Source organism: Acomys minous (assembly GCF_964271855.1).
Source record: "Acomys minous genome assembly, chromosome: 8".
Classification (NCBI taxonomy): domain Eukaryota; kingdom Metazoa; phylum Chordata; class Mammalia; order Rodentia; family Muridae; genus Acomys; species Acomys minous.
This window is the reverse complement of record NC_140489.1, coordinates 118,943,455-118,968,182: the sequence shown is the minus strand read 5'-3', so window position 1 is coordinate 118,968,182 and position 24,728 is coordinate 118,943,455. Positions and strand designations below refer to the sequence as shown.

The window sequence follows — 24,728 nt, the reverse complement described above, 5'->3', positions numbered from 1 at the left end:
GAGATAAAGTTGACAGTTAAAAAGAGAAGCACACGACTGAGCAATGAAACAGTGGGAGGAGAAGTGGCCACAGGCTCCCTGTCCCCAACTTTGCTCAGCACCCAGGGATCTCTGCATCACCCACACAGGGCCTACCTGGGTGCCACACTGGTCCTTTGCCTCCGTATCCATGGCAAAGAGCTTCTCGATCACTTCAATCTTCAGGTGATCCTCCAGGGATGAGTAGTAGTCTTCAGGGCTGCTGGGCTGGGCACCAAGGGGCAGGCCGAGTCAAGAACATGGCGTTCGCCTCCCCAGAAGCCCACTGAGGGCAGACAAGCATGCTCCTGGGCCCATTCTGCACCATCCCACCCAGTAGCCATCAAAGGGGCTACTATTTGCAAGCTGCCTGAGCCTTAGTCTCCCCTTAAGGGAAGGCTCGGATCACTTCCTGGCTCAGCGGTTCTCATCCTCCCTAATGCTGTGACCCTTTAACACAGTTCTTCATGGTGTGGTGACCCCCCCCCCAACCATACGATTATTTTCGTTGCTACTTCATAACTGTAATTTGCTACTGTTATGAATTCTGATGTACATATCTGTGCTTTCGGATGGTCTTAGGCGACCTCTGTGAAAGGGTCATTTGACACCTGCTAAGGGGAGCTGAGAACTGCTGTCCTAGGGTGTGTAGAGGCACAAATTGGATAGAGGCTGTGGTCAATAGGGCTCTGTGGCTGAAGCCTTTGGTTCACACAGACACCGAACTAGGTTCTCTGTGCGATTTCAGGCATCAGCAGATCAAGAGAGGTGGGGGACAGACACTAAGAGTCAACAGACAGCTCTGGTCCCAGCCGCTCTTAGGGGACACAGCAATAACCTGAAGGGGACAGTATTTCTTCTCAGTTGTCTGGTACCAGAGCATGAGGAGCCCACCCACCCCGTGTGCTCCCCTGGAGGGTGAGGGCTCACCGTGGAGCAGCTGCTGCTGCTGGTGGCGCTGGGCGTGGTGTTGCCTGGGGTGCCTGCCTGGGGCACAGTGAAGGCGGGCAGGCTCCCAGACTCACTCTGGGCACTGTGGTCCCTCATCTCTGCCGCCCATGGCTGGCCTGGGGGCAGGACGGCCTTGCTGTAGGCTGCAGACTCATCAAAGTTCTGGCTTCCTGCAAAGGCAAGGCACGCTCGGTGAACGTTCGCAGGGGCTGGGCTCGTCCCAAGGTGAAGAAGCCCTGAAGTTTCACAAAAGGTCCTGAGAGGGAGCCTGGGATTGATGCCGTTAGCACCCTGCAGCCCAACTAGGACCAAAGGGCGTTTGACCAGAGCTATGACGCAATATGGGGACTCGTTGTAAAGAGAACACTTGGCTTTCAGAGACTGGACTTATTAGAAGCTGCTGTTGCCCATAGAACACTCTAGAATGTAGATGAGGAAGTTACCAAAGGAGAATTGGGCTGTTTGCCTTAGTGTCGTCATGAAGCTGGGGGCTGCAAGGGTTATTGTCATTTATGATTCTCTGAGGAGTCGAGTTTCCTACGGCCTCTCAATTGCACACATGAAAGGTGGGGAGGACAAGTGAGTGCAAAGAGGGACAGTCACAGTTGGGCTAGGGGAGGGTACAAACTGGAAGAGGCCTTTCCATGGACAGTCCAAGGGGTCAGGAAATAGCTGAGAACTCTGCCTGGACCACAGTAGCTTCTCTTCCAGTAAGATGGGCAAATGAGAGGCATTGTGGGCTTCATCCTGGGCCCCAGGCTGCTCTCCACTGTGTTTCTGGCATTATTCCTTCTACTCGTCCTAGTTAGCCTTCCACTTAAGTTAGAGGGTGCTCTTTGAGACCCATGAGGAGAAGCCTCTGTCCCTCAACTCGCTCTCACAGTCAAGAGGGAGCCAGCCCTCCCACTGGCCACCTCCTTTAGCCCTTCAGGAAGGCATATAACTCAACAGCCAGGGAGTTTATGGTCCTTGTGTGCCACGCAGACCCTGACCATGAACAAGCGAGTAGCACAACACGGGCAAGGGCCAAGTGTGGCTCTGGTTTGGGGGAGCTGTGCCTGGGGAGGCTTGTTATAATAAGCACAACCCCAAGTCCAAGAGGGTTCTGTGGGCTCAGCGAACGCTGGAGAGTACCCACCAAAATCCAGAGAAATAATGGCATCCCCTGGGGTGGGGGCCAGCTGGGCCAGCTCCTCGGGCTCCTCCTTCAGTTTGGTGAACAGGTAGTTACTCTTCTCAGACACAGCCACGTCGCCGCTGCTGTCAAAGATGCTGTTCGCGGCCATCAGGTGGGGCTTGAACAGGGATTCAGTCTGGTCCATGGAGAAGACCACATCGTTCTTCTGGATCTCACTGACGGGGTGAGAGAACTGTTCAGGGCATCTGCATTTTTTTTTAAATTTTAGCAAAAGCCTTTGGCTCCCCCAGACATGTCAGAGGCCTGATATAGCCAAGCCTCTCAGACCAGAGATGGGCAGGGGTTCTGTTGGTGTTTTGGAAAGAATCTCACAATCACCACGGAAGCCGAGACGATGAGGGTAACTTCTGCCTACGGGCTGTTTGCGAGAGCTACCCTGTGCTTGAGCTGTGGGCACGCAAGAGGCCTGTAGGCCTGTGTCACTCTCCTTCCCATGAGCCTCTCGCGTTCTTCCCAGGCGTGGAGGAGGGAAAGAACATCATCCCCGCCCCCCCCATCCCACCCCCTCCTCCCCCTGCAACCACAGAAAACACTCGAGCAGCTCTCTTGTCTCCCATTCACACAATATTAAGCAACTGCTGTATGCAGTCTGCTCCCACTCAGCACCAGTCAGAGGCATGGCAGCATAACGGAGAAAGAGGAAGGAGGAAAAGAAATCTCTAGAACATGACTCCTAAGATCACCATGTAAAATCCTCTCACTTAGAAGGGCGCACACCACAGACAGTGCATGGAGGCACGGCCGAGGGTCCCGAGAGGCTGTCCACTCCCTCTGCGACTCACCTGAGGACATAGTTGACACACATGATACACTGGGGCTGCAGGTTGCGGGGATTGTAGATGACCGTCCCCTGGGTCTCCAGCCACACATATCCTCCGTGCTTGGCTAGCATCCGGTACTGGCCAGACACCACTTGCCCCTTGGTGCACACTAGGGAAGAAAGGAGCCAGAGATGAGAGAGGAACGGGAGCAGTATGCAGCACACACTTAGATCCCACAGGAAGTGTCACCTGTCAGGGGGAGGTGGGTAGACAGAGCTGCCAGTTAGGCACTGACGACCAGGAAGAGTGAACAGGGACTGGGGCTGGAGACTATTTCAGCCAATTCTTCATTTTAAAAAGAGGAACAGGCAGATTGAAGGAAAGCCTGTCCAGTACGGGAGTGACCCATGCCACAGCTCTGCGATGGCTTGCCAAAAACCCTTGCTGTCGGACTCCCAGACAGCTCAGTTGAGGACAACCAGAAGGAACACCCTACTTTCTTCACAGGCTTCACCCAGTGTAGGTGGTAGAGGTTAGAGTTCATCTCGGAGAAAGGCACGAACTGTGACGGATGAACAGCGGGCCTCACACAGGCTCAGCAAGTGCTGTTGCTTGGAGCTGCAGCTCCAACCCTTTCTGTCTTTATTTTGATACAGGGTCTCAGTAATTGGCTGGGCTGTCCTCAGATTCACTCTGAAACCCAGCCAGACCTTAAACTGAACAGTTCTTCTGCCTTAGACTGCCGAATAACAGGCTCACTGTTGTGCCAAAAGGCCCAGCTGAGGTTTTTGTTTATGTTTTTCTTTTGTTTTTAATTGTGACCCTTGAACTTTCAAAGTCAGCTCTTAGGACTACTACTTCAGGGGCCAGAGACATTGGTAGACAAATGACTGCACTTTACAGCTGGAGTAAAGAAAGGCCTGGAACTCAGGGCTAGTAGCCTCCTCTTAGCCTCCTCATCAGCCACTGCAAAGTCTTTAAGCTTGTCTTTCAGCTACCCAGTGAGCTTAGAGTTTCTTTCCTCTTCTAGATTGTTCTAAGCTTTCATTTTCCAAGTGCCATCACTGTCTAAAAGCACTGGGGATGGGAGTGGGCTGTCCCACATCCTAGACTATCCTCTTCCTCATTGCCCAGTGCATCTTCCATTTTTGATAAAAAAGATGACCAAGAACTCCTTTGCTCTAACGCCTGCTGACTTTAGAGACATCTGCTGGCTTTTTTAAGCTGGCCACTGGATTTCCATCCCTTGGGGATTCATTGCTCGGAGCTCCATCCCAGAAGTGCCGAGGTCACAGAGGACTGCAGAGCAGTACAACGGGAGGCTCAGGAAGTCTGGGAACTTTGGGGAAGGAACAATCCTGGTGTGGTTTCCTCTTCTGCAAAAGGCAGTATTGACAATAACCGCATGTTCATCACTGTCCTTGTCAACTGTCCAGGATGCTGCTGCTGTTTGTGCTAAGGATCAAATGGACTCACTTGCCTCATCGGGAACATAAATGTTTAGAAACCTCCTCTTCCCCGAGCCAGGTTAGGTACTGGGCCAGTTAGGGCCAGGCAATGTCTCCAGGGGTTCTGTGAGAGAAGATCCAGGCTCCCTTGTAGACAGTCTCCCTACGTCTCCTGGTCAGCTCATGGGCTACCTTCCTATTCCTCAGTCCAGCATGGTAGAGAAACAGCTTCCTTCATAGTGATGCCAACCACGATCCTGTGTCTTAGCACATCTTACTTTCTTGAAAATCTCTTTTGGTTTCTTACTTTTTTTTTTCCAGTTTTTTGAGACAGGGTTTCTCTGTGTAGCTTTGGCTATCTAGGACTTACTTTGTAGACCAGGCTGGCCTCGAACTCGCAGCGATCCACCAGCCTCTGCCTCCCTGAGTGCTTGGAATAAAAGTATGTGGCACCACGCCTGGCCCCTCTTGAAAATCTTAACAAGCGGCAGGGATGACTGAGAATGACATGTGTGCCTTGCTCCACAGAGCCCACAACTGCCTGGTGTGATGACTTCAAGTCCGTGTGACAATTAGGTCAGGGCCCGGCATGTGATGCACCTGTGGAGATCACTGCCATTGTCGCCTCACTTGACAAGCTGCTGCATGGGTTATCATTAGTGTGTGAAACACCTGTTTCACACCTGTGGCGACTGAAGCCCGCGCAGATTTCCTTTGGCTAAGCATTACTGCTGACTTGCACAACATCTCAGGCCTAAGAGTCTAAATTAGATTCCCCTTTGCAACTTCATTTGCCTTCCCCAAACAAGCTTTATTGGACTTTAGTTTACCTTCCATGGAAATGTATTCATTTTTAGCATGTAGTGCAATGGGTTTTGACAAATGTCAGCACCTGTGTAGCCATCACCACAGCAAAGGCGCCAAATGCTTCATCTCTCCCAGCCCCAAGGTCCCCATGGTTAACTAATCCTAGTTCCAACCTCTGCCCAGACAAGCACTATCTATTCCCGTCACCATCTCCTGTCCTTTCTAGACTTTTATGCGGGGAGGGGGGGGAGGGGGATCACTCAAGTCTGGTCCATGAGTCTGGCTTTATTATACTTGATGGTGTGTTTCTGAGGTTCGCGTTGTTGCAGATGTTTCTGTGATCCATCCCTTCTCATGGGGGATGGGGCAGGGGCTGCGCTGTCTCGCTGTATGGGAGTACTACGACCATTTTTTTCCTTCGCCTGGATGTTTGAGTTTTCAGTTGTTGTGAATAAGATTGCGATAGACATCTGTGTCTAAATCTTTGTCTAAGCATGGCCCCACTCCTCATGGGGGTGTAGCTAGGTGTGAAACTTCTAGATTACATGCTAAGACCATGTTGGTTTTTGTTTTAATCATCAGAAGAAGCCAAATTATTTTCCCACAGTGGTGGTGTCATCTTCATCGGATCTAAATCTCTTAGGTGGAATCTTGTGCTGGAGGGAGGAGAGACGCTGTCATTTATCACAGGGACACTCAGGCCGGGAGGGCTGTGTTTCACACTGCACAGGACAACCGAGACCGTGTTTCCATAGTCGGTCTTCTGACTCCCAGGGCAGTGGCATCCTCTCTGAATGCATCGTGTTGAGCCAGAAGCAAGTGAGAAGGCAAAGTCAGCTACGGCCACTTCCGTCAAACCATCATAGATTCCTTGGCCAAGGAAGGAGCCTTTGTCTTCTCTGTTGTCCTTTTCTTGGTGCCATGTTGGCCACCTATGTGGTGAAACAACTCTTGTACCACTTGAAGCCTGGAATGAACTCATTCAGACGATTCTTACTGCAAACCACATTCAAGGCTCTTATGCTTTTTGATGAAAAAGTTCGCCGAGCAGAGGTTTTAACAGCATTTCTAGTAACTGCAGGCAAGGCCTCTAATTCACACCAGCGTTCTAATCATCTCATTAGTGGCAGCCTTGGTGAGGGGGAGATAAGCTTTTCATGGCCTTTAATCTTGTTTTCCTAAGAGCACAACAAAGCGAAACCAGCCCGATCCCTCCTTTGACAAGTCACAATGTATAAATTATTAAGCCATTTGGAAATGATGACTTTCAATTATCTTAATCTGGTTGAGGACTGAGCTTCTCCAGGCATTTTGATGAGGAACATGTACAGGCTGAGACACACACACAGATGAATTGTAGACAGACAGACAAACAGACAGACAGACACATACACACACACACACACACATAACCTAGACCTGCTTCAAACCTGAGCCTCCACCTCAGCAGGGGATCTACAGGGCAAAGAGAAGATGAGGTGGAGAGATTCCTGTCACTAATCACCGTTGACCCTGTTTCCATGGCATGTAGACTTGCCTTAGCTTGATGCAGGCCTCTTGGCTAAATAGGGGCCTCTGTGGTCTTTACCTAACCCCAGTGGGCAAAAATAAAACAAACATCCCCCCCCAAAAAAAAACCCCAGAGTCTGTACTTTCTATTTAGACTGTGAATTTTCTTTAAGCGTGCAGAGGGGTACTAAATATATGTATTAAGTAGAAACAACATCCAACCAAAAAGTTTTCCCAACATATTTTGCTTAGGAGTCAGCTGCAAACTGATAGGACCAACTTTTTTGTGTGTGTGCGCTATCTTTTCTTATAGATGAGGGAGCCCTAAAAGGGAGATCCTTTCCATACACCCCATGAGCTCTCTGACAGTGCTTTTTCTGCTTATCCCTCCCAGAAGACATACACACACACACACACACACATACACACACACACACACACACACACATACATACACACACAAACTAACAAACCAATAAACCCAAAAAGCCTTTGTCCCTTGGCTGAGAAGGCCTGGAAAAGAAGGAAGCCATTCCCCCAGGCCCCGAGGCATTGGCTGATAAACCAGGCCAGAGGTGGGCAGAGCACAGCTGTGTCTCTCTACCAACCTGCCTTGGGAGTGGGGAACCCCTGAGATACACAAAAGCATTGGCCCCTCCAAGAGAAGGCTGGTGCCATACCCTGCATTCTCTGGCTGGGTCACAGTCATGGCATCCGGGAGTGCCCTGGCCTCCCTCTGCCATCCCTGGACCCCTGAGTGGGGCTGGATCTAGGAAGTGGGAGACTTGTCTGAGATACTTTAATGATATTATTAAATCAGAGGAAACCCAAAGGTCTCGGGGGGGGGGGGGAACCAGAATGGTAAATTTGAAAGAGACACCCCATCCCCCACTCCCTGAGAAAACTACGCTGTATACGGCTTGAGGAGCTCCTGCTCAGTTAGTGGAGTTGAGTTCTATGTCCAGATCTTGAGACAACCAGGACTAGCCAGATAGCCACACTTCTCTACTTCCTACCTTGCCAGCGTGGCTGCAAGGAAGCTTCTCGGTGTTTGAATCCTCCTATCCCACCCTCACATCAGCACCGTCTGTACCAGTGTCGTGCCTGGATGCCCTCTCTCCCAAATACGGTTTTGTCTATGAGATCATCATTCACCTGGTATTTGTATTACCCCTGGTACTACTGGAGACACTAAGGTCAAAGGTCACTCAGCTTCCAGGAGCTCAGCTGCCTTTTGCTTCCCAAACAAGACTCCTTAGGGTAGAGATCATGTCTACCAAGTCCTAGTCCTCAAATTGCCTGGTACAGGTTCTAACATGTTGATGGGGTTTCATGGCTTTGAAGGATTTACCGGGAGCATCTACAAATGGGAAGACTAAATTGGGAACTTGGCCAAGGGGAACACTACAGAACCACTCTGTCCAGTGAGGTGGCCACACACCATATAAAGCTACTTAAGTTATTTAAAACTTAAACTGAAATTAAAAAAAAAAAAATGTTTCTTATTGCATCAGCCACATTCAAGTACCACAGAAGGCACGTGTGCCCTACGAAGATACAATGTTTCCGTGATAGGGGGTCTCCTGGGTAGTCCCATTCCAGAGTTTCTTCGCTGTGCATGCTTTCCTGCGGCCTTTACACTTGCTGCCTAGACAGCCTCTTCTCTTACCACCTGCTCCTCTGTCTAGCCCCAGCCTTCTCTAACCTCATAACGGATCCAGTGCAAGCCCACTTTCCTCTCAACTCTCCCAGACCTGTCTTCTATGCCCAGGTATAGTGCAGACCCAAGCTGCTTATACACTGACTATAGATGCCCCCCCAGGGCTGCCCTTGAGGGTTATGTACAATGTTAACTACTCAAGAGGACTCAACGGTCTTTTTCCTAATTTGCATAAAAGCGTTGATAGGCTGGTGGTAGCTGTGGCTCCCTGACCATCTTGAAGGTATCTTACCTTATCCGCTACCCAAGATGGCGACTCTGGGAAGGAAGTAACCGAAGCATGTCTTGTTAATCACACTCCTCAAGGGCACACTGCAAGGACACAGGGTACCTAGCAGGTAGCTACTTTAGGCACTCACAGTTCTGGTGACTTTTGGTCATGTTCTCCGAGTCCAGGGCGTGGTAGAACTCATAGGCAGAGCGGCCCAGTAGCTCCTCAGGGTGGTAACCAATCAGCTCCATGATTCTGAATTAGAAAGAAAGCAGCAGGTGAGGGGGGGGTTGGGGGGAAGACCAAATAAACTCGGCACAGCATGTGACCAGGGCTTCAGAAGCTAAACCAAGAGCATCAGGTACATCCCCCAGGTCACACCATTTATTTATTCAAGCAAAACCCCATGGACCTCAGCCTGCATCTGTGGATCCGGCCCCCCTCCTCTCTTGCCCTTCCTGAGGTTCTACTCAGAGGACTCCACTGCTCAGCCTACTGTCTAAGAAGTCCTGGGGGTCAGGAAGGGTTCACACAGCTCCAACCTCCTGGTTCATGCAGATGAGCAAGTGGAGAGCCAGGGGGCCGGAGAGCTGGCTTGACATCCACACAAGTGCCCGGTTCAGAGCTGAGGCTTCCTGACTGCCAGCTCAAGATCATTCAGGTGGAGGCTGTGAAATGTTTGACTGGGCCCAGGTGGGAAGACAGCAGGGCAGGGGGAGCCAGACAGGAAAAGCCCTCTGTGCTATCATGCCTGCCCCCCATGCTTCTCGGGTGTCACCTGTGACCTAGGTGTCTCCCATGGCTGCCCTGATGGACTCACCTCCTTTCTAGGAGGTACAAAGACAAAGGTTGCTATGGAAAAGAAACACAAAACCAGTTTTTGAAGATAACAGGCTACAAAACTGGGATAGGGTGTGACTGTACCAAGCATGGGTGGATTCATTCTGTCTGTGTCTGGTTTGGGTGGGAACTGGGCAGGAAAAAGCACATATGGAGAGCCATGAAGCAGTGCTGAAGGCTTCTGGTGGAGGCATTTGAGTGAACCAAGGCCTCCCCTAGAACCATTGCACGGGCCACCATCTGTGCCACATGTCATTTCCTGGGTCCTGTTTCTCCATCTTTGGTACTTTACACATTTTTCTCATGAGTGCACCGTCCAGTGTGCCCAGCACAGTATGACAAGTCAGAGCTGATGGCAGGGGCTCATTATGACAGTCCTACTTGGGAACACGTTGCCTTTGGGCACAGTTGTGGCCTGTGTCCCCTGGGCAGAGGCTAAGGACAAGGAGAGGAAAACAAGAGGCCCGGATGCTCACTTTGCTGGGTCACATGTCTGTGGCTGTCAGACTCGATCCTCCTAAAGGATTATTTTAGACCCGTTACTCTCTGCTTAGGTTCTGTATCGCCCCGGAGTCCAGTCTTGGTTTCCAAAGCAATTTGATTTTCAGTTAACCTGCAGTGTGCACTGTACCCTCTGTCCTCTCTCTCCTCCAATCGTCTGCAAGCCTTAACTCTTACAGGGTCATCCTGAGCCCCCTCTTTCTCCCCAGAGCCCCCTCCAATTCCTTCATCCCTTGCAGAGGCTAAAGGCCATGTGCAGTGAGAAGGATGTATTTGCCTCTTGCATCTTCCGCTTTCTCCTCTTGCCTTCCCACAATGAGTTCTGGGTGAGCACTAATCTCCTTATACCTAAGGTACAACCGAGGCCTGCCAATCTAGCACCACTAAGGAACCTGGTCACTCACCATCTATTTCCCTTCCTTAAGCGTGGCTAACCATCTCACTGCACACACGTTTTCATGTATGCGCACATACATGTACATACTAAAGTACCTCTAGCAGTCTATCACAATCTTCAGCCTGTCCTTCCATTCTGTGTGGCGCCTGCCGTCATGTGATCAGACAAGAGGAATGCTTTCTGACCAGATCGGATGCTGGGGGTCTGAGTCTTTGCCAAGCAAAGGTTAGCGCCACTGACTGAAAGGCTTAAGTGCATCTGTCTCAGCCCTGTGGAGCTTTCCCTAGTGAGAGGCTGGCAGAGTACGTGTGCCAGCTGGCCATCCTCATAGCAAGAGGATTCGTCCCCACTTGGTCTCTAGGCTCACTGGCCATGGACATGTCACTGGTACCTTGGATGCCGCAGCTGGTACCCAAAGGCTGAGATGAAGTCGGAGGAGAATGAGGAAAGGAGCAATGTTGTCTGTACTACCCCCCACATAGCATCCCTGGTAAGCTGTTGAATACATTTCAAACTTTGCCCAGCGACAACAGACCACTTATAGGGCCATTCACTTGCCAGCCACACTGGGCAGAGGTAGAATTTTCTAGAAACCCTCAGTACTGTGCCTACTGGCCTTCTAGGAAAGATACAATACTTGATCCTGGAGGAATTCCACTTCCTTTCACGATTAGAATCTTTCCATCAAAATGCTCCGAGTAAATATTATAATCAACCTCATAATAAGATGCTTTTTATCTAATTCCTGTATCATCCATTCAAAGGCACACAATGGGCACACTCTGGAAGACAAACAAACCTAGATTTCAGACTTGCCAGTTATCTTCCCACTAGCAGCTTTCATTTATCTTGTCAGCCAAAATAAATATTTAATGTCTTCCTCTTCATTTCTTTAAACACACGACTGTAAAAGCTGGGAAACACACATAGCCCGAACACAATTGCAGAACATTCGGGTTGTCAGACCTCACAAAGCCAGGAAGCCCCAACTTAAAGCGAATGGCCATTTGCCCCCAACTGCAGGCACACCGACGCCACAGGGAGGTTAAGGAACCGAACTTGTTTATAGAGTGGCAGCTCCGGCCCCTGGGGCCTTCCCTGCTTATTTCCCCCAGATAAGAGTGGCATCTGCTCTCTCCATCAGCGCAGAGGAACTGCCCTTGCCTTCCTAATTAGAGATCCTTGACTCACTGGGAGAAGAATCATTTGGGGTCACTCGTAAACTTGAAAGGCAACTCGGGGGTCATCCGAGAGTAGTGGGAAATGTAAAAAGATTTGATTTGTCAGCTTTCAAAGCGGAGGACAGAATAGATTCCTCAATAACAAGCAGAGTAAGAAGTAGACCAAAGATGAAGGGAGCAGAGACACGGACAAAGCCGGCAGCTGGGAGGAGGCAGGGGAGCAAGAAGCAGGGAGGCAGGCACTACACACTGAGATTACTCTGTCCTGAAGTCAGTGTCACCCCTGGAAAATATGTGGACGAGACTCTGGCCTTCGAAGTGAAGTGCGCCTGTAAAGTGCGAGACGACTTATTTGCTGCCCCACAGTTCCTCTTTATTCTTAAAACTGTCTACAAGTGTGACTGGGGAGACGACTTAGTGGGGTGAATGTTCGCTGTGCAAGCATGAGGATCTGAGTTCGGATCCCCAGCCTCTACGTAAAACAAAACAAAAAACAAACAAAACCCACCAAAACCAAAAAACTGGCAGAACGTGCTGTAACCCCAGTGCTGGAGGCTGGGTGTGGTGGAGGTTGTAACAGGCAGCTCCTGGGAGCTTACTGGCCAGTGAGGTTAGCTCAAACAGTAAGTTCTAAGCTCGCTGCAAGAGGCTGTCTCAAAAAATGAGGTGAGGAGTGAGAGAGAGAGAGAGAGAGAGAGAGAGAGAGAGAGAGAGAGAGAGAGAGATACCTATTGCTGACCTCTGACCTTCAGAAGCATGAATGCAGGCAAGAAAACACACACACACACACACTAAAGTGTGGTATATAAAAACAAATGTCTCGATGTATGTATGGGATGGACTGCCAGAAGAAAGTCAGGAGGAGACATTTCTGAGTGCTGTCCCCTCAAGAGGCAGGAGAAACCAGCCACATGCCTCTTGGGCCCCCCTCTATTATTCCCAGTTCTAGCCACCATAGATTGTTCATGAGAGGGGGACAGTGGCTTCAGATGCCACTACCTGGAGGCCAGGAAGACTTGGGTACCATTTCCATCTCTGCTCCCTACGGAGGCAAAAGGTTTGCTAAGTAAATCATGTACATATGATGGCTAGGGAGTATTTGAGCTCTTTATACAGATGCCAGTGCTGAGCACTTTTTAACCACCTGTTTGTTTCCCCAGCGATGCTTCCATTAATAAATGTGTACACTTGTCTGCTCTTTGCATCCGCATTTTAATGACTCCCGAGACACTCATTTCAGCTTCCGCATGCTTATAAGCATTGGCAACGCATTTCTCTAATGACATCTAGATCCTCTCAAGAGATCTACCCTCTCTGTGAGATGTGTTGTCTGGAGGGTGATGTCATCTACCGAAAGGTCCATTCCGGGCCACTTCTACCCCGCATGCCACCAGCCATCCCTCGGTAGACAAAACCCCACAAACAACAGTCAGAGAGAAATGTGAGATGCAGGCCATGCAGTGGTTTGAACCATGGAGCTAGTAAGCTTTGAGACAAACTTCAGAGAGAATTTATAGAGCATTTTCTACAGTCTAGATGAGGTGGGTTAACGTGCGCATGGTTCTTACACATTCTGGCATGGTTAGGCCTGATTCCAGAACGTTATCAGCAGAGCGGATACAAGGACACAGAGCTCATTCATTAGGGTGTAAAGAAGCATGTGATAACCCCTGAGATGTACAGAGAGGCTAATGAGTAGGCCTGCAAAAGTAATTAGAACCGATTATATCTTCAACCATAATATGTATATGGTCCTTATAAAAGATGATCCTGAAATTAAGCAATATCATGCTCTAGAAAAATCAGCAAAAAGTTTAGTAAACATATCCAATGTGCAATAAAGAACATAATATTTTACCACAAATTTGCTTAAAGTCAGTCTGTTTTATTCTTGGACTTAAAACACCCCAGAGATTTCTTCATAAAAGACGTGTCTCACATCTTTTGGTGCTTTTTAATTTCCTCTTGATTTGTGTGTATGTGGGTGAGTGTGCATGCCATGATGTGTGTGTGTGTGTGTGTATGTGTGTGTGTGTGTGTGTGTGTGGTGTCTGTGTGTGTGTAGGTTGGAAGAGCACCTGTGAAAGCCAGGTCTGTCCTTCCACCATATGGGCCCTGGGGGTCCAGCTCAGGCTCTCAGGCTTGGCAGCAGGTGCCTCTATTCGCTGCACCCTCTCACCAGTCCAGCACTTTTTAAGTCTCTTTATATATAATCTTCTCACGGTGCTCGACTCTTCTCTCACGTTAGCCATCTTACTGTTTCTAAGTTCTTTGAATAAATTGAATTTGCAATAAATCTTTTTCCTCAACAATTTATTTTAAGTTTACGTGTATGTGTGTGTGTGTGTGTGTGTGTGGAGAGAGAGAGAGAGAGAGAGAGAGAGAGAGAGAGAGAGAGAGAGAGAGAGAGAGAGAGAGAACAGATGTCTTCAGAGGCTAGAGGTTGGAGTCCCCTATAAACAGAGTTACAAGTAGTCGTAAGCATGTGTGTATGGAGGTGGGTCTGAGAACCGAACCGGGTCCTCTGCAACAGCAGTGTGCACTCTTAGCTGCTGAGCCATCTCTTTAGCCCTATACCACAAGCTTTCCTAACCTAACTCGTGGCTACGTCTTGTGTTGTTTTAACAAAACAGGGTTGCTCTCAGATCCTTTGCCTATAAAGACTAAATGGTCTTATTCATCAGTTTTAAATGCTCACTATAAACTTCATACATCTTTCGGAGTTACAGGAAGACTCACAGAATCACACCAAGCTAACACATGATTTTTCTAAGAAAACCTCTAGTCTTCTTGGTAACTCGGGTTTTCGTCACCGTTATTCCACTAGGCCACTAGATGGCGTCTCCACATGGATTTAAAAGGGATCTGAGAAGGATTTCTTCTTCCTTCATTGTGGTTTCATCAAGCTGTTTATATCTCAAGCTCAAAACACTTAGCCACCAGGAGTCATTTCTTCCTTATTCCCCAAAATGTTAGATCCTTAGGATTTTAAGAAGCACAGACAGACTCTAGCTCTTATGTTTGAGTGCACAGTGGAGAAGAGCATCAATTACACTGACAATAAAGACATCCTTAGCACTCAAGGTGCTGGGGCAGGAGGATGGCTGCACATTGCAGGCCGGCCTGGGGAGGATGGGTACTAGAGGGAACACATGCCTTTTTAACCTGGTTACGCAACTTTACTCCTGTTGTCAGGGCGACAGCATTCAGCCCAAACAGGCTGAGCACCCTTCATCTAACAACCTGGTGCTCAAAATGTGTCAACATGACACTTAAAAGTGTTTCAGGTTCTGGCTGGAGTGATGGCGTGGTGGTTAAGAACACTGGCTGCTCTTCTAGAGGACTCAGGTTCAATTTCCAGCACCCACACGGCAGCTTACCACTGTCTGTAAGTCTGTTGGAGTGCCAACACCTTCACATAGACACACGTGCAGGCAAAACATCAACGTACAGAAAATAAAAATAAATAACTAATTAAAAGAAAAACAGCCTGGCAGTGCTGGTGCATGCCTTTATTCCCAGTACTTGGGAGACAGAGACAAGCAGATCTCTACAGAGTGAGTTCCAGAACAGCCAAGGCTACACAGAGAAACCCTATCTTAAAAAAAAAAGTTATGCAAAATTTCCCCATAACTCTCAAATCTGAAACATGTACAGCCCCAAGCTTTTCAGAGGAATGAGACTGTGTAAGCCATGACTGTCTCCTGTACGTGAATGGGAATGACAGAAGTCACTGGATAGTTTTAAAGTATTTATTGTCTCAAATAATTAATCAAGCCGCTATGCCCTCAGGGGACATAAATGTGACTTTTTAAAATGCATTGATTGTAGAAACCCAAGAGTCCAACAAGTGATCAGAAACCTCCCTTGTCTGTTTTACTTTCTCCTTCCTCTCTTTTCTTTCTAGGATCCCTTTTTGTCTTGTTTTGTTTTTTGTTTGTTTGTTTTGTTTATCGAGACAGGGTTTCTCTGTGTAGCCTTGGCTGTCCTGGACTCACTTTTGTAGACTAGGTTGGCCTCGAACTCACAGCGATCCGATCCATCTGCCTCTGCCTCCCGAGTGCTGGGATTAAAGGCGTGAGCCACCACCACCCGGCTCCCCTTCTGTGTTTTATTAGCTATACAAAGACCAGAGACACAACCAAAGGGACGTCAAACTGACTCGAACGTAACCATGGATGCCAACTGCCCTGCTTCAAATTCTTAGTAGTTTTCATGAGGGGTAAATAAGCCCCTTTGTGTCAGATGTCACCAAAACAGAAAGATTCACGGGGTAAAGTGAGGAAGCCCTGCTCTGCACTGGCTATCACAGGTAGGGGCTGGGCTAGAAGCATAGCTCTCAGGAGGGCATGACAGTGTACACACACACACACACACACACACACACACACACACACACACACGCTGTTCCACATCCCGACACAGTGACAGCAGAACAAGCTCCTCCCCACCCCCATCCAAACCAACCGAGAAATAACACTGAGGGATTAAACCCTTAAAATAGTCCCTTCATCAACTGTCACACGTCTGTACTCTGGCTAACTAATCTGCTAATCGGTTAAATGCTCCATGTGACACCCTGTGCTTGCACTCCCTCCGCAGTCATCTCTCCAGCATAACAGAATTCATGTTGGGCCATGCAGCCAGCTTCCTTGAAAGGCAAGATTATGGGGAAAATATGTGTCCTAAGACATCAGAAGCAGCACCTCTCTACCTGATGAGTCACAAAGCCCCAAATCACAGGCTCCTTCAAGTGAGCATCGATAGCATCTGCTGTACCTGCCAGTCCTGAGCCAAACTGAAGAAGTCGCTGTGGTGCCTCTCCTCCTCCTGTGTATATGGCATCTTCAGAGCCTTTCGGTACCCACGATGCTGCGCTACTGAACAGCCTAGCACTGAACCAAGCTTTCTGGGGGGAAATTTCCCTCCCCTAAAGAGAATCAAAGCCTGAGGCCAGTTCCTTGTAACGATCTCTCTTTTCTGCTATCTGGAGATGGCGAGGGCTGCCCTGCTTACGAAGCCTGGTCATGGCTGAGATCTGTTCAGCTTTCAGCCCTGGCCACTCCCAGGCTGCTGGATAAGGGTCTCACGTACGATTTCACCTCAAGGCTGGTGACAAGGAGCAGGCATAGGGACCTTCAGGGTACCTCTGATGACTGCTGAGAGCCCACCCCATGGCCCTGTCTTCTGCTCAGAATGCTCCTGTGGATACAAGGACTGTACGTGATGAGCACCCTTCTGTGACAGGAACCCAGAGGCCACCACTATAACAGCGGTGGCAGCGATGCTAAAATGACCATCAGTGCTGCCATGGAGTGCAGGTTTCTCTCCCTACAAGGTGGTAGTTTGTGTCCTAATTACACCAACACTTACTACCCCCAGTGCCTTGAGGCCTAACTCTATTGTCATCAGAACTAGGCGACAGGAATATGTCAAGGATTCTTTTACCCAATTTCTAAAATGGGGCCACAAGTGACAGCCAATTCCGAGACGAGGCCACTGACTAGCACTGGGTCTGTCCAGACTCTGAGTGGAAGACTAAGCCTAATTTGGAAGCCAGAAACCCCTCCCTGTGTGAACCAGATGCCCCTAAATATCTAGTTAGAAAGAGTTGTGGGAGGCTGGCGGGAGCTTTCTGTCATGGGCCTTGGCGCTCTCCTGCTACCGAGAGGACCAGGCAGCTTCTTGCTCATGGGGGCCACAGATTTCCAGAAGCAAGCTCATTTTCTTGAGCTTGGGAGATTGATCTTTGCTTTGGGGAGGCCAGGGCTGGATATGAGCAGAGACAGGAAGCCTCCTCAAGCTATGGCATTGTGCTTTTCCACGTGTGTTCACAGCTGTGCCCTCTTCTCGCACTGGCCCTATGAAACACACCCAAGGACAAACCATTCATTTCAGAGGGAATGACCCAGAGTGTGTCAGGGAGTACAAAGCTGACATGAGACATCAAGGAGTTGATCTCATACTGGGCAAAGGACTCGGGCATGGTGGTACTGTTTACTCTGCCTAGGCCCTCAGTTGGCCACATGAAAGCCATTGCCTGCAACAATCTGTTCTCACCATCTCTCTCTTCCACATCTGGATCCGAGCAGCAGAACGGGTGGGGGCTGGGAACTGTGGTGTAGTCTGCACATGCCCTGCACCTAACGCCAACCCCAACAATGAAGATGGCGTGCTTTCCCTGCGCAGCCTTCTGTGTGCTCTCAGCTCTCATAGAGCCGCGAGTAAGAACTTACACTGACCACATCAGAGCCTAGGCGGCCTAGTCCAAGACCACAATCTTTATTGCTTCTGTGCACCCCCCCCCAAGACAATATCCACCTGGGCTGGAATTGGGGATTAGAGTACATCTCAGCCCACGTCACTTTAAAGTCTTCAGGAGGAGGCTAGCCACCCAGTGTGATACTGTACACAGCAGGGGCAAAGGCTGAAAGAAACCTGGCAGTCATAGAAACGGACTGCAGAAAGCTAACCAGTGTGGGGCAGTATCCAAGCCAAAGCCCTACACTCCCAGCTGGTGTTGAGTCAGAGAACTTATAGAATTTCTTCTAGACTCTTGTCATGTGGGATAAGAAACGGCCCTTGGAAATGCCTTCAGGAACTAATTACGTAAGCGGACAAATACGCACACACCACAAGAATGACAGCAGTCACACATCAGCATTGCTCTCAAGACAGATCCTGAGGCTGTGTCGATGGGAGACTTCAAACTATGATAGCAGGGACCTCTGAGGAGGACTAGTAAAGTGACCTAAGTCTACAAACTTGCAACCAGCCACGCAACGCTTATGTCCTAGTCCTGTCCCCGCGCTGTAGGTCCATTGCTCACACAGACACACTCGGGGAGGAGCCACCCTGTCCTTGCTCATGCTAGCTACTCCCAGGGCCCCACCTGTCATCACAGTAGGTGAATTTCATGTCCATGCTGTGGCGGCTCAGGAAAGTCTTGCTGTCCAAGGGGATGTCCATGTGGGAGGGGTGCTGGATCGGCTCGCACATGATGATGAGACAGGACATCAGGGGCTCCTTGTAGCCACAGAGGCTACTGTGAGGGGGGCAGTTGTTGTAGACCCTCACTTGCCCAGTGCAGTGCAAGACCTGGGGACAAACCACAGAAGTCATGCAAGGCTGAGAGTGCTGAGGACAGGGGCAGGGCTTCGGGCATCCCCCAGCTCCCAGCTCCCACTTGAGGCTCCAACCCACGACTGACAGCCTACCTTCCAGGTGGCCGACTTGAGGTTGACGGTCCGACCTCTGTTGGTGACTGTGCACTTCATCCTCATGAAGAAGTCTCGCTCAGTGGACATATCTTTATTCTTCTTCCCAAAACCAGAGCCTGAGTAGGGACGGGTGTGGGATCAGCTGAATTAGCCCAAATCACATTCCTGTAGTCAGGCTCCCTAGCGGTTTGTGGTTTAGTGCTTGCGCCTGCCATAGGCACAGAGTCCCTCATGGCCTAATACTCATGGTATCCCTCAGCTGCTGCACTTTGAGCCAATTCCACACAGGGGCTCTATCAGCTAACGCCAGGCCCATAGAGACTCAGTGGAGGGGCTCCTAGAAGACAGAGATGCTCCACTGCAGAAGCTGGATGCTCTTGATGCCCGTCCTGGAGAGAGAGGTGCTGGACCCGAGGAAGGCTGGGTAGAGGCTCCTACGTTACTGCATCACCAAGAGCATTGATGCCGGGAAGGCAGGAGCTACCTGATGGTTTGGTACCCAGTGCCCTTAGCATGCAGTCACTTAGTACACTCAGTGTTTGTCGCCTGAGAGGAGTGAGGCTATCAGGACAGTTTCAGATGCCTCCCCTGGGGCAGGCCTGGGTCCTCTAGCGGGAAGTTTGAGAGCAACCATGGTTGCTCCAAGGACATGAGTCTTTCCAGTTAGAATTATCCTCGGACCCTCCTGTCTGCTCTTTCTAGTCTGTTTCTCAGGAACATGAGAAACGTACATCCTGTCTACAGCCTGGGGTCATGCTCTGGATTGTGTACCATTAGTTTTCTCCCAAAGGGACATGTGTCAAGGAAGGGAGGAGGGGAATGAGCACACACACACACACACACACACACACACACACACACACACACACACACACACACCCTTTGTTTTTAACTGGAGCTGGGTTGACAAGTCCATCTTAGAGATGTTCTTGACAAAGAACCATTAGATCACCTTTCACACAGGATTAACGAAATCACTAGGACAAAGGGCACATAGTTCCTCCCTTCCCGGCATCTCCTGAGCCTGCCCACTTCCTCTGGTTCTTGCTATACAGGGTAGTAAATGGAAGCTAGTGGTGTCTAAACTGTGTCTGTACCCATTCTTGGCCTCCAAAGGCCAGCACCCTGCAGCAGACAGTCACACTGCTCTTCCTACGAGAGGCTGCCAGCCCCTGGGCCCACACCCCGGAGGACCCTTGCTTTATTTGACTGACACAGTCTAGAAGAGGCCTGTATCAGAAGGATGGGCATCCTTGAAGTGAACTGAAGTATTTTGGGGGGGGGAAACCCACATAATTTTAGTTTTTAGGTGGGGTTTGTATATGATGAGCTGTAGCTGTGCAGGGAGAGCCCCCCTGCACCCCAGGAGTTAGGAATGAGGGGGCTGGAGATTTACTTGTGACTGGTTGTCTGGGTTGTTGCTGTTGTGGGCTCCTAACTTGCCAACTCCAGAGTCTCTGACATCGGATGGTGTCACCTCAGCATAAACATATTCAACAAGACAAAGTTGGAGGCCCTCTACCCCACCATCCAAGCACCCCACGGCCTGTCGCCTCCCCTTCCTTCCTCCAGGAATCTACTCTGCCACTCTGCTCTTAGACCATGGGTCTACACAGACTGGAACCTCCCGCGAGATTCACTGAGTTTGATGGATCCCCAATCTCCACTCACGAACCAAAAGACCTAAGTTTTACTCAGATAAGGAGGAGGCTTATAGCTGTGAGCCAGGGCACCTGAGAGCTAGAAAATACTACAACTCAGCCTCGCCTTTGCCATTGATTTGAAAAGGCTTTGAGCAGCATAGGAGCGAGATACTTAGTTCAGCTCATGAAAACAGACAGAGATTTGAGCCAGGAACTGAGCTGGGACCAAGAACCCAGCGACCAGCAAGTTCTCAAGTAGAAAAGGAATGAGGGACACCTCTTTAGCAAGTGCTTTTCTGGACCCCCCCAGGTATGGTAGTACATGTCTGTAATCTCAAGACTTTGGGAGGGAGGAACGCAAGTTCAAGGCCAGCCTGGGCTACATTGTAAGACCCTATTTCAAAAAGAGATGGGGGGGGAGAGAAGGAAAGGAAGAGGGGGGGAGAGAGAGACAGAGACAGACGGACAGAGACAGACAGAGAGACACAGAGAGAGAGACAGAGAGAGACAGAGAGACAGACACAGAAAGACAGAGAGAGAGAAAGAAAAGAAAGAAACAGCTTCCAACAATATCATAACCCCTTCACCAAAGAGAATGAATCAGTCTACACAGGCAAGAGTTTCTCAGCCCCACAGGCAAGACACACACATGGTGGTCCCAGCTTGGGTACCACGGGGGCCAGTTGCCCAAGGCCTTCAGATAGAATTGCAGTGACCCAGGTGAGAAGCCAGGGCGGTGTTGGAAAGGGAGGTGGTTATACTTTTACAAAGCTCTGTAAGTCCAAGTGTGGATTACAGTCCTCTGTACCAACAGGAGAGGTAAGGCGACGCAGCCTCAGCTTTTGCAGCATGAATGGCAATGAGAAAACCTGGCAGGCAGGCGTGGTACCCACTGCCTTTGTTATTCAGGTTGGATGAGCACACACCCCACAGTAGTGACAGGTGAGAGATGTAAAAGAAGACGTTTTCACGTGGACAGTCTGTCCAGACCCGCAGTAGGGTCAGAGAGGACCTTGTCAGTCACTGGAGCCACTGTTGCCTACCGCCGTGGCTCCTTCTGTTTGGTTTTGTAAGATTTATTGTACTTTTATCTGCCTGTGCACATTTGTGCAAAGGCCAGAAGAGGGCCCTGGATCTCCTGAGGCTGGAGTTGCAGACGGTTGTGCCCCGTCATCACTGGTCATGGGAGCCAGGAGGCAGACATAAGTCCTCTGGGAGAGCAGCCTGTGCTCTTAACCACTGAGTCATCTCTCCAGCCCCAGAGTGTTCACTCTCCTGAAGATCCCCAAGCTCCTGTAATAGCTACTCTTCAGCAGCGATCCTAAGGGCTATGCCTCCTGGACACCCACCCAGCTAGGGCAGGCCTGAACCTTGAATTGCCCAGAAAAATCGGTGTGGAAGTGGTAATGTCCCAGATTCAGGACTCAGGCCTGGGCAGGTCTGCTAGCTCTTACTGTTGTACTTTGTAGGGAGAAGGGAAATCAATGGTCCTGAGCTGCCAGGGGAAGACGGCTACTGTGAGGCTCCACAGAGTGACAGCTGTGGTTCCCCTCTCCCAGATACAAGCCACAGGTGAGCCATTTTGATCCCTTCAGCCCAGTCCAGGCCCTGATGACTACAATCCGGCTGATGTCACATAGAGCAAGAGACCTGCCCACAGAGCCCACAGAAACTTGGGAGGTTGCTTAAGCGTGTGCGTTGGGTGGCTTGATTTACGACGGAAGACACCTGTGGCAGTTCCCATAAATCATCTGGCATAGATGAAGTTATTGGTTTGGGTGGTGTCACTCGGCAGAGATGATTGATTGATCTCAGGTGATGAAACCTGCTAGCGAAGGAGCACCCTGGTAGGGTGACATCAGGACCATGGGTGGCCATGAGGAGGCAGCCATTCTAAGTGCTGGGTCGAGTAAGCTCATCTCAAAGGCTGCACAGCCCCTGGCATCATAACAATCCACGTGACCTACTTGTGTAGGGCTTCGGGGAAGGGATCACGAGGAGAGTGTAAACACAGAAGAATGAATGAATGCTTTACCATTTTTGAGAGTCAGGTTCTCACGGATTTCCTCGTGGTCACAAGGGTGAGTGAAGTCAAAGATACTGTGTCCTGTTAGCTCCACCTGTTTCAAAAGCAAGACAGACGTTGTTACTCCTAACGATGAAGTTGGACTCCAGGAGGAAGCTGGGATTCATCTGGATTCGGAGACTGGGAGGGCGATAAATTGGATGGGCACCGACAGTGCCTGGCCAGTATTAGGTCCATGGACTTACAGTTGTAACAGGGCACTATTAATGGTGACAAGGACTTGATTCATAAGGGATGTCATGTCACTTTAGCTAGGACAGCCACAAGCAATGTCAAGCCCCATGCCATTGGGAACACGTTTCTCAGGCTCTGGGAGATGCTGGCCAGGACCTCCCATTAGTTTCTATCTCCCAAATGAGGCCATTTTTTTTTCCTTTGTAAAGAGGCAGAGGAGGGTGTCACCTGGGTAAGTCCCATGAACTTGCTGATGTTCTCCGACAGAAAGATCATGTCACCATCTTGGGTCACCACAGCAATGAAACCCTCCAAGGCTTTCAGGTACAAGTTGTCCATCTGCTGGTCAGCCTCAGCTTCCGATTCGTTTTCAGAGCAGACTGGAAAGGGAAGGGATGGACGACACGTGTGAGGGTCACACACGACTGAAGGAAAGATAGGGGGCTGCCAGGCACGGCTCTAGGGCACAGGGTGGGCTTCCTGGGAAATGCATACTGCCGACTGCCGAAGTGTTTGCCACATGTCTAATGAGTGGACACTAAGTGAAACACCCAGGACACGTTGGCAATGATTTGGGCCTAGTATGGGTTTTGTGGTAACAGTACTTGTGACAGCAGTAGTAATGGTAGTGACAGAGGCTAGAGATAGAATGCTAATTACCATAGCAGCAGCGGCAGCAGCAGCAGCAACAGCAGCCGGAGCAGATAGCTTAGCTGCTAGCATACATGGAGAAATAACCACAGACGCTGCACTGAACCTTCTATATTGACTCTACAATGACTCACGAGGTAGCTACCTTTCCTGTTCTGATTCTACGGAGCTAGACGTACAAGAGTAAAACCACTGCCAAAAGTTGTGACGTCTAGACAGTTCGCAAGCCCCAGGGCTGAATGCAATGGGCCACCTTCAACCATCTTACAGGCTTTGGAGTCAAATCCAAACGCTGATCTATTCCTAGATCTGACTCCCACTTGGTTATGACTTTGGGTAACAACGGTTTCCTCATCAGCAAGTGGAATAGTGTGATTTGAACGGTAAAGATGGAGCATGTAAACTACTTAAAATGCTGTCAACACCTGGGAACTCTTTACCTCCCCCCCCCCCACCCCCCCCCCCCCCGTCTGCTCCCTCTAAGACACCTGTTGCTATTCTCAAGTTGTTCCGAGCCAAGGTGGAGACCTCAGAGCACACAGCCTCACGAAGCTAAGCGAGCACTCGCACACATTACCAGCGGGCACCCAACTAGGGGTGCAGAGAGAGACAACTCTTTCCAAAGAGGCAGGATTGAGGAGCCCCCTAAACAGAGGTCACACCAGGCTAGAAAGACGGGCCTGTCAGCGGCTGCGCAAGATCGGCCCGCCACTCCAGGACACACGGGGCGGGGTCCCTCCTACGGCCACGAGGAGCCCACCTGGTGGCAGAGGACCCATGTCCCAGTATCAGAGACTGGGCACGTAAAGAAGGCTCGGTGCTCTAAAGGACCCCTCTTCCAGCAATGGGCAGAGATGTGCCATCTCAAAACACTACTCCGGCGACAGAGCGTGTCAAAGCTGCTGCTCCAGGGACCGCATGCTGAAGACATTATCTCACCTCCAGGTTACACTACGATCCCCCATGTAGGGAAAACCAGCCGGTCTGGGAACGGGCAAGGTCAGGGTTTCGGCTGCATTTGGGTTACACCAGCGAGGTGGCCACTTTCTGCAGACAAGCAGAGGCCACAGCTCTGAGGCCTACTGAGTGGTTATTTTCTCCTCAGCTTCTTTGATCTCAGTGGTAACACTGACTTCAAAATCTGGAATAACCCCAGGACAACCTTTTTTTGGTTAACTAGGCTCGGCGAAAATAATTCTGCTTAAAGTTTCCTGTTTTTGACTGGCCTAGCACAGGCAAGCAGCTTTCCACAGTGTCCAAGCCCCACTGTCTTCCAGGAGGTGGCGAAATTGGCTACCCTGGCAGGTTGCTGGCCTTTGGAGGGAAGGAGCGAGAGGGTGTTCTGGGACCAAGATGAGAAACAGAACATCTTGGGGACCGAAGTCACAGTGACTACAAGGTCAAAGACACCA

The 24,728-nt window shown here is 50.0% G+C and overlaps 1 protein-coding gene across 1 annotated transcript in view; it reads right to left on the bottom strand.

Moving 5' to 3' along the window:
• EPAS1 (endothelial PAS domain protein 1) overlaps positions 1-24,728 on the bottom strand; it is an 83,442-nt gene that overhangs the window by 6,775 nt on the left and 51,939 nt on the right. Inside the window, exons 3-11 of the mRNA XM_084792793.1 lie at positions 22,894-23,045; positions 22,441-22,525; positions 18,760-18,878; positions 18,435-18,640; positions 8,772-8,878; positions 2,950-3,097; positions 2,108-2,322; positions 949-1,139; positions 136-246 (exon numbers count right to left, since the gene is read on the bottom strand). Of these exons, the coding sequence (XP_084648919.1) occupies positions 136-246; positions 949-1,139; positions 2,108-2,322; positions 2,950-3,097; positions 8,772-8,878; positions 18,435-18,640; positions 18,760-18,878; positions 22,441-22,525; positions 22,894-23,045 (1,334 nt within the window). The remainder of the gene's footprint in view (positions 1-135; positions 247-948; positions 1,140-2,107; positions 2,323-2,949; positions 3,098-8,771; positions 8,879-18,434; positions 18,641-18,759; positions 18,879-22,440; positions 22,526-22,893; positions 23,046-24,728) is intronic.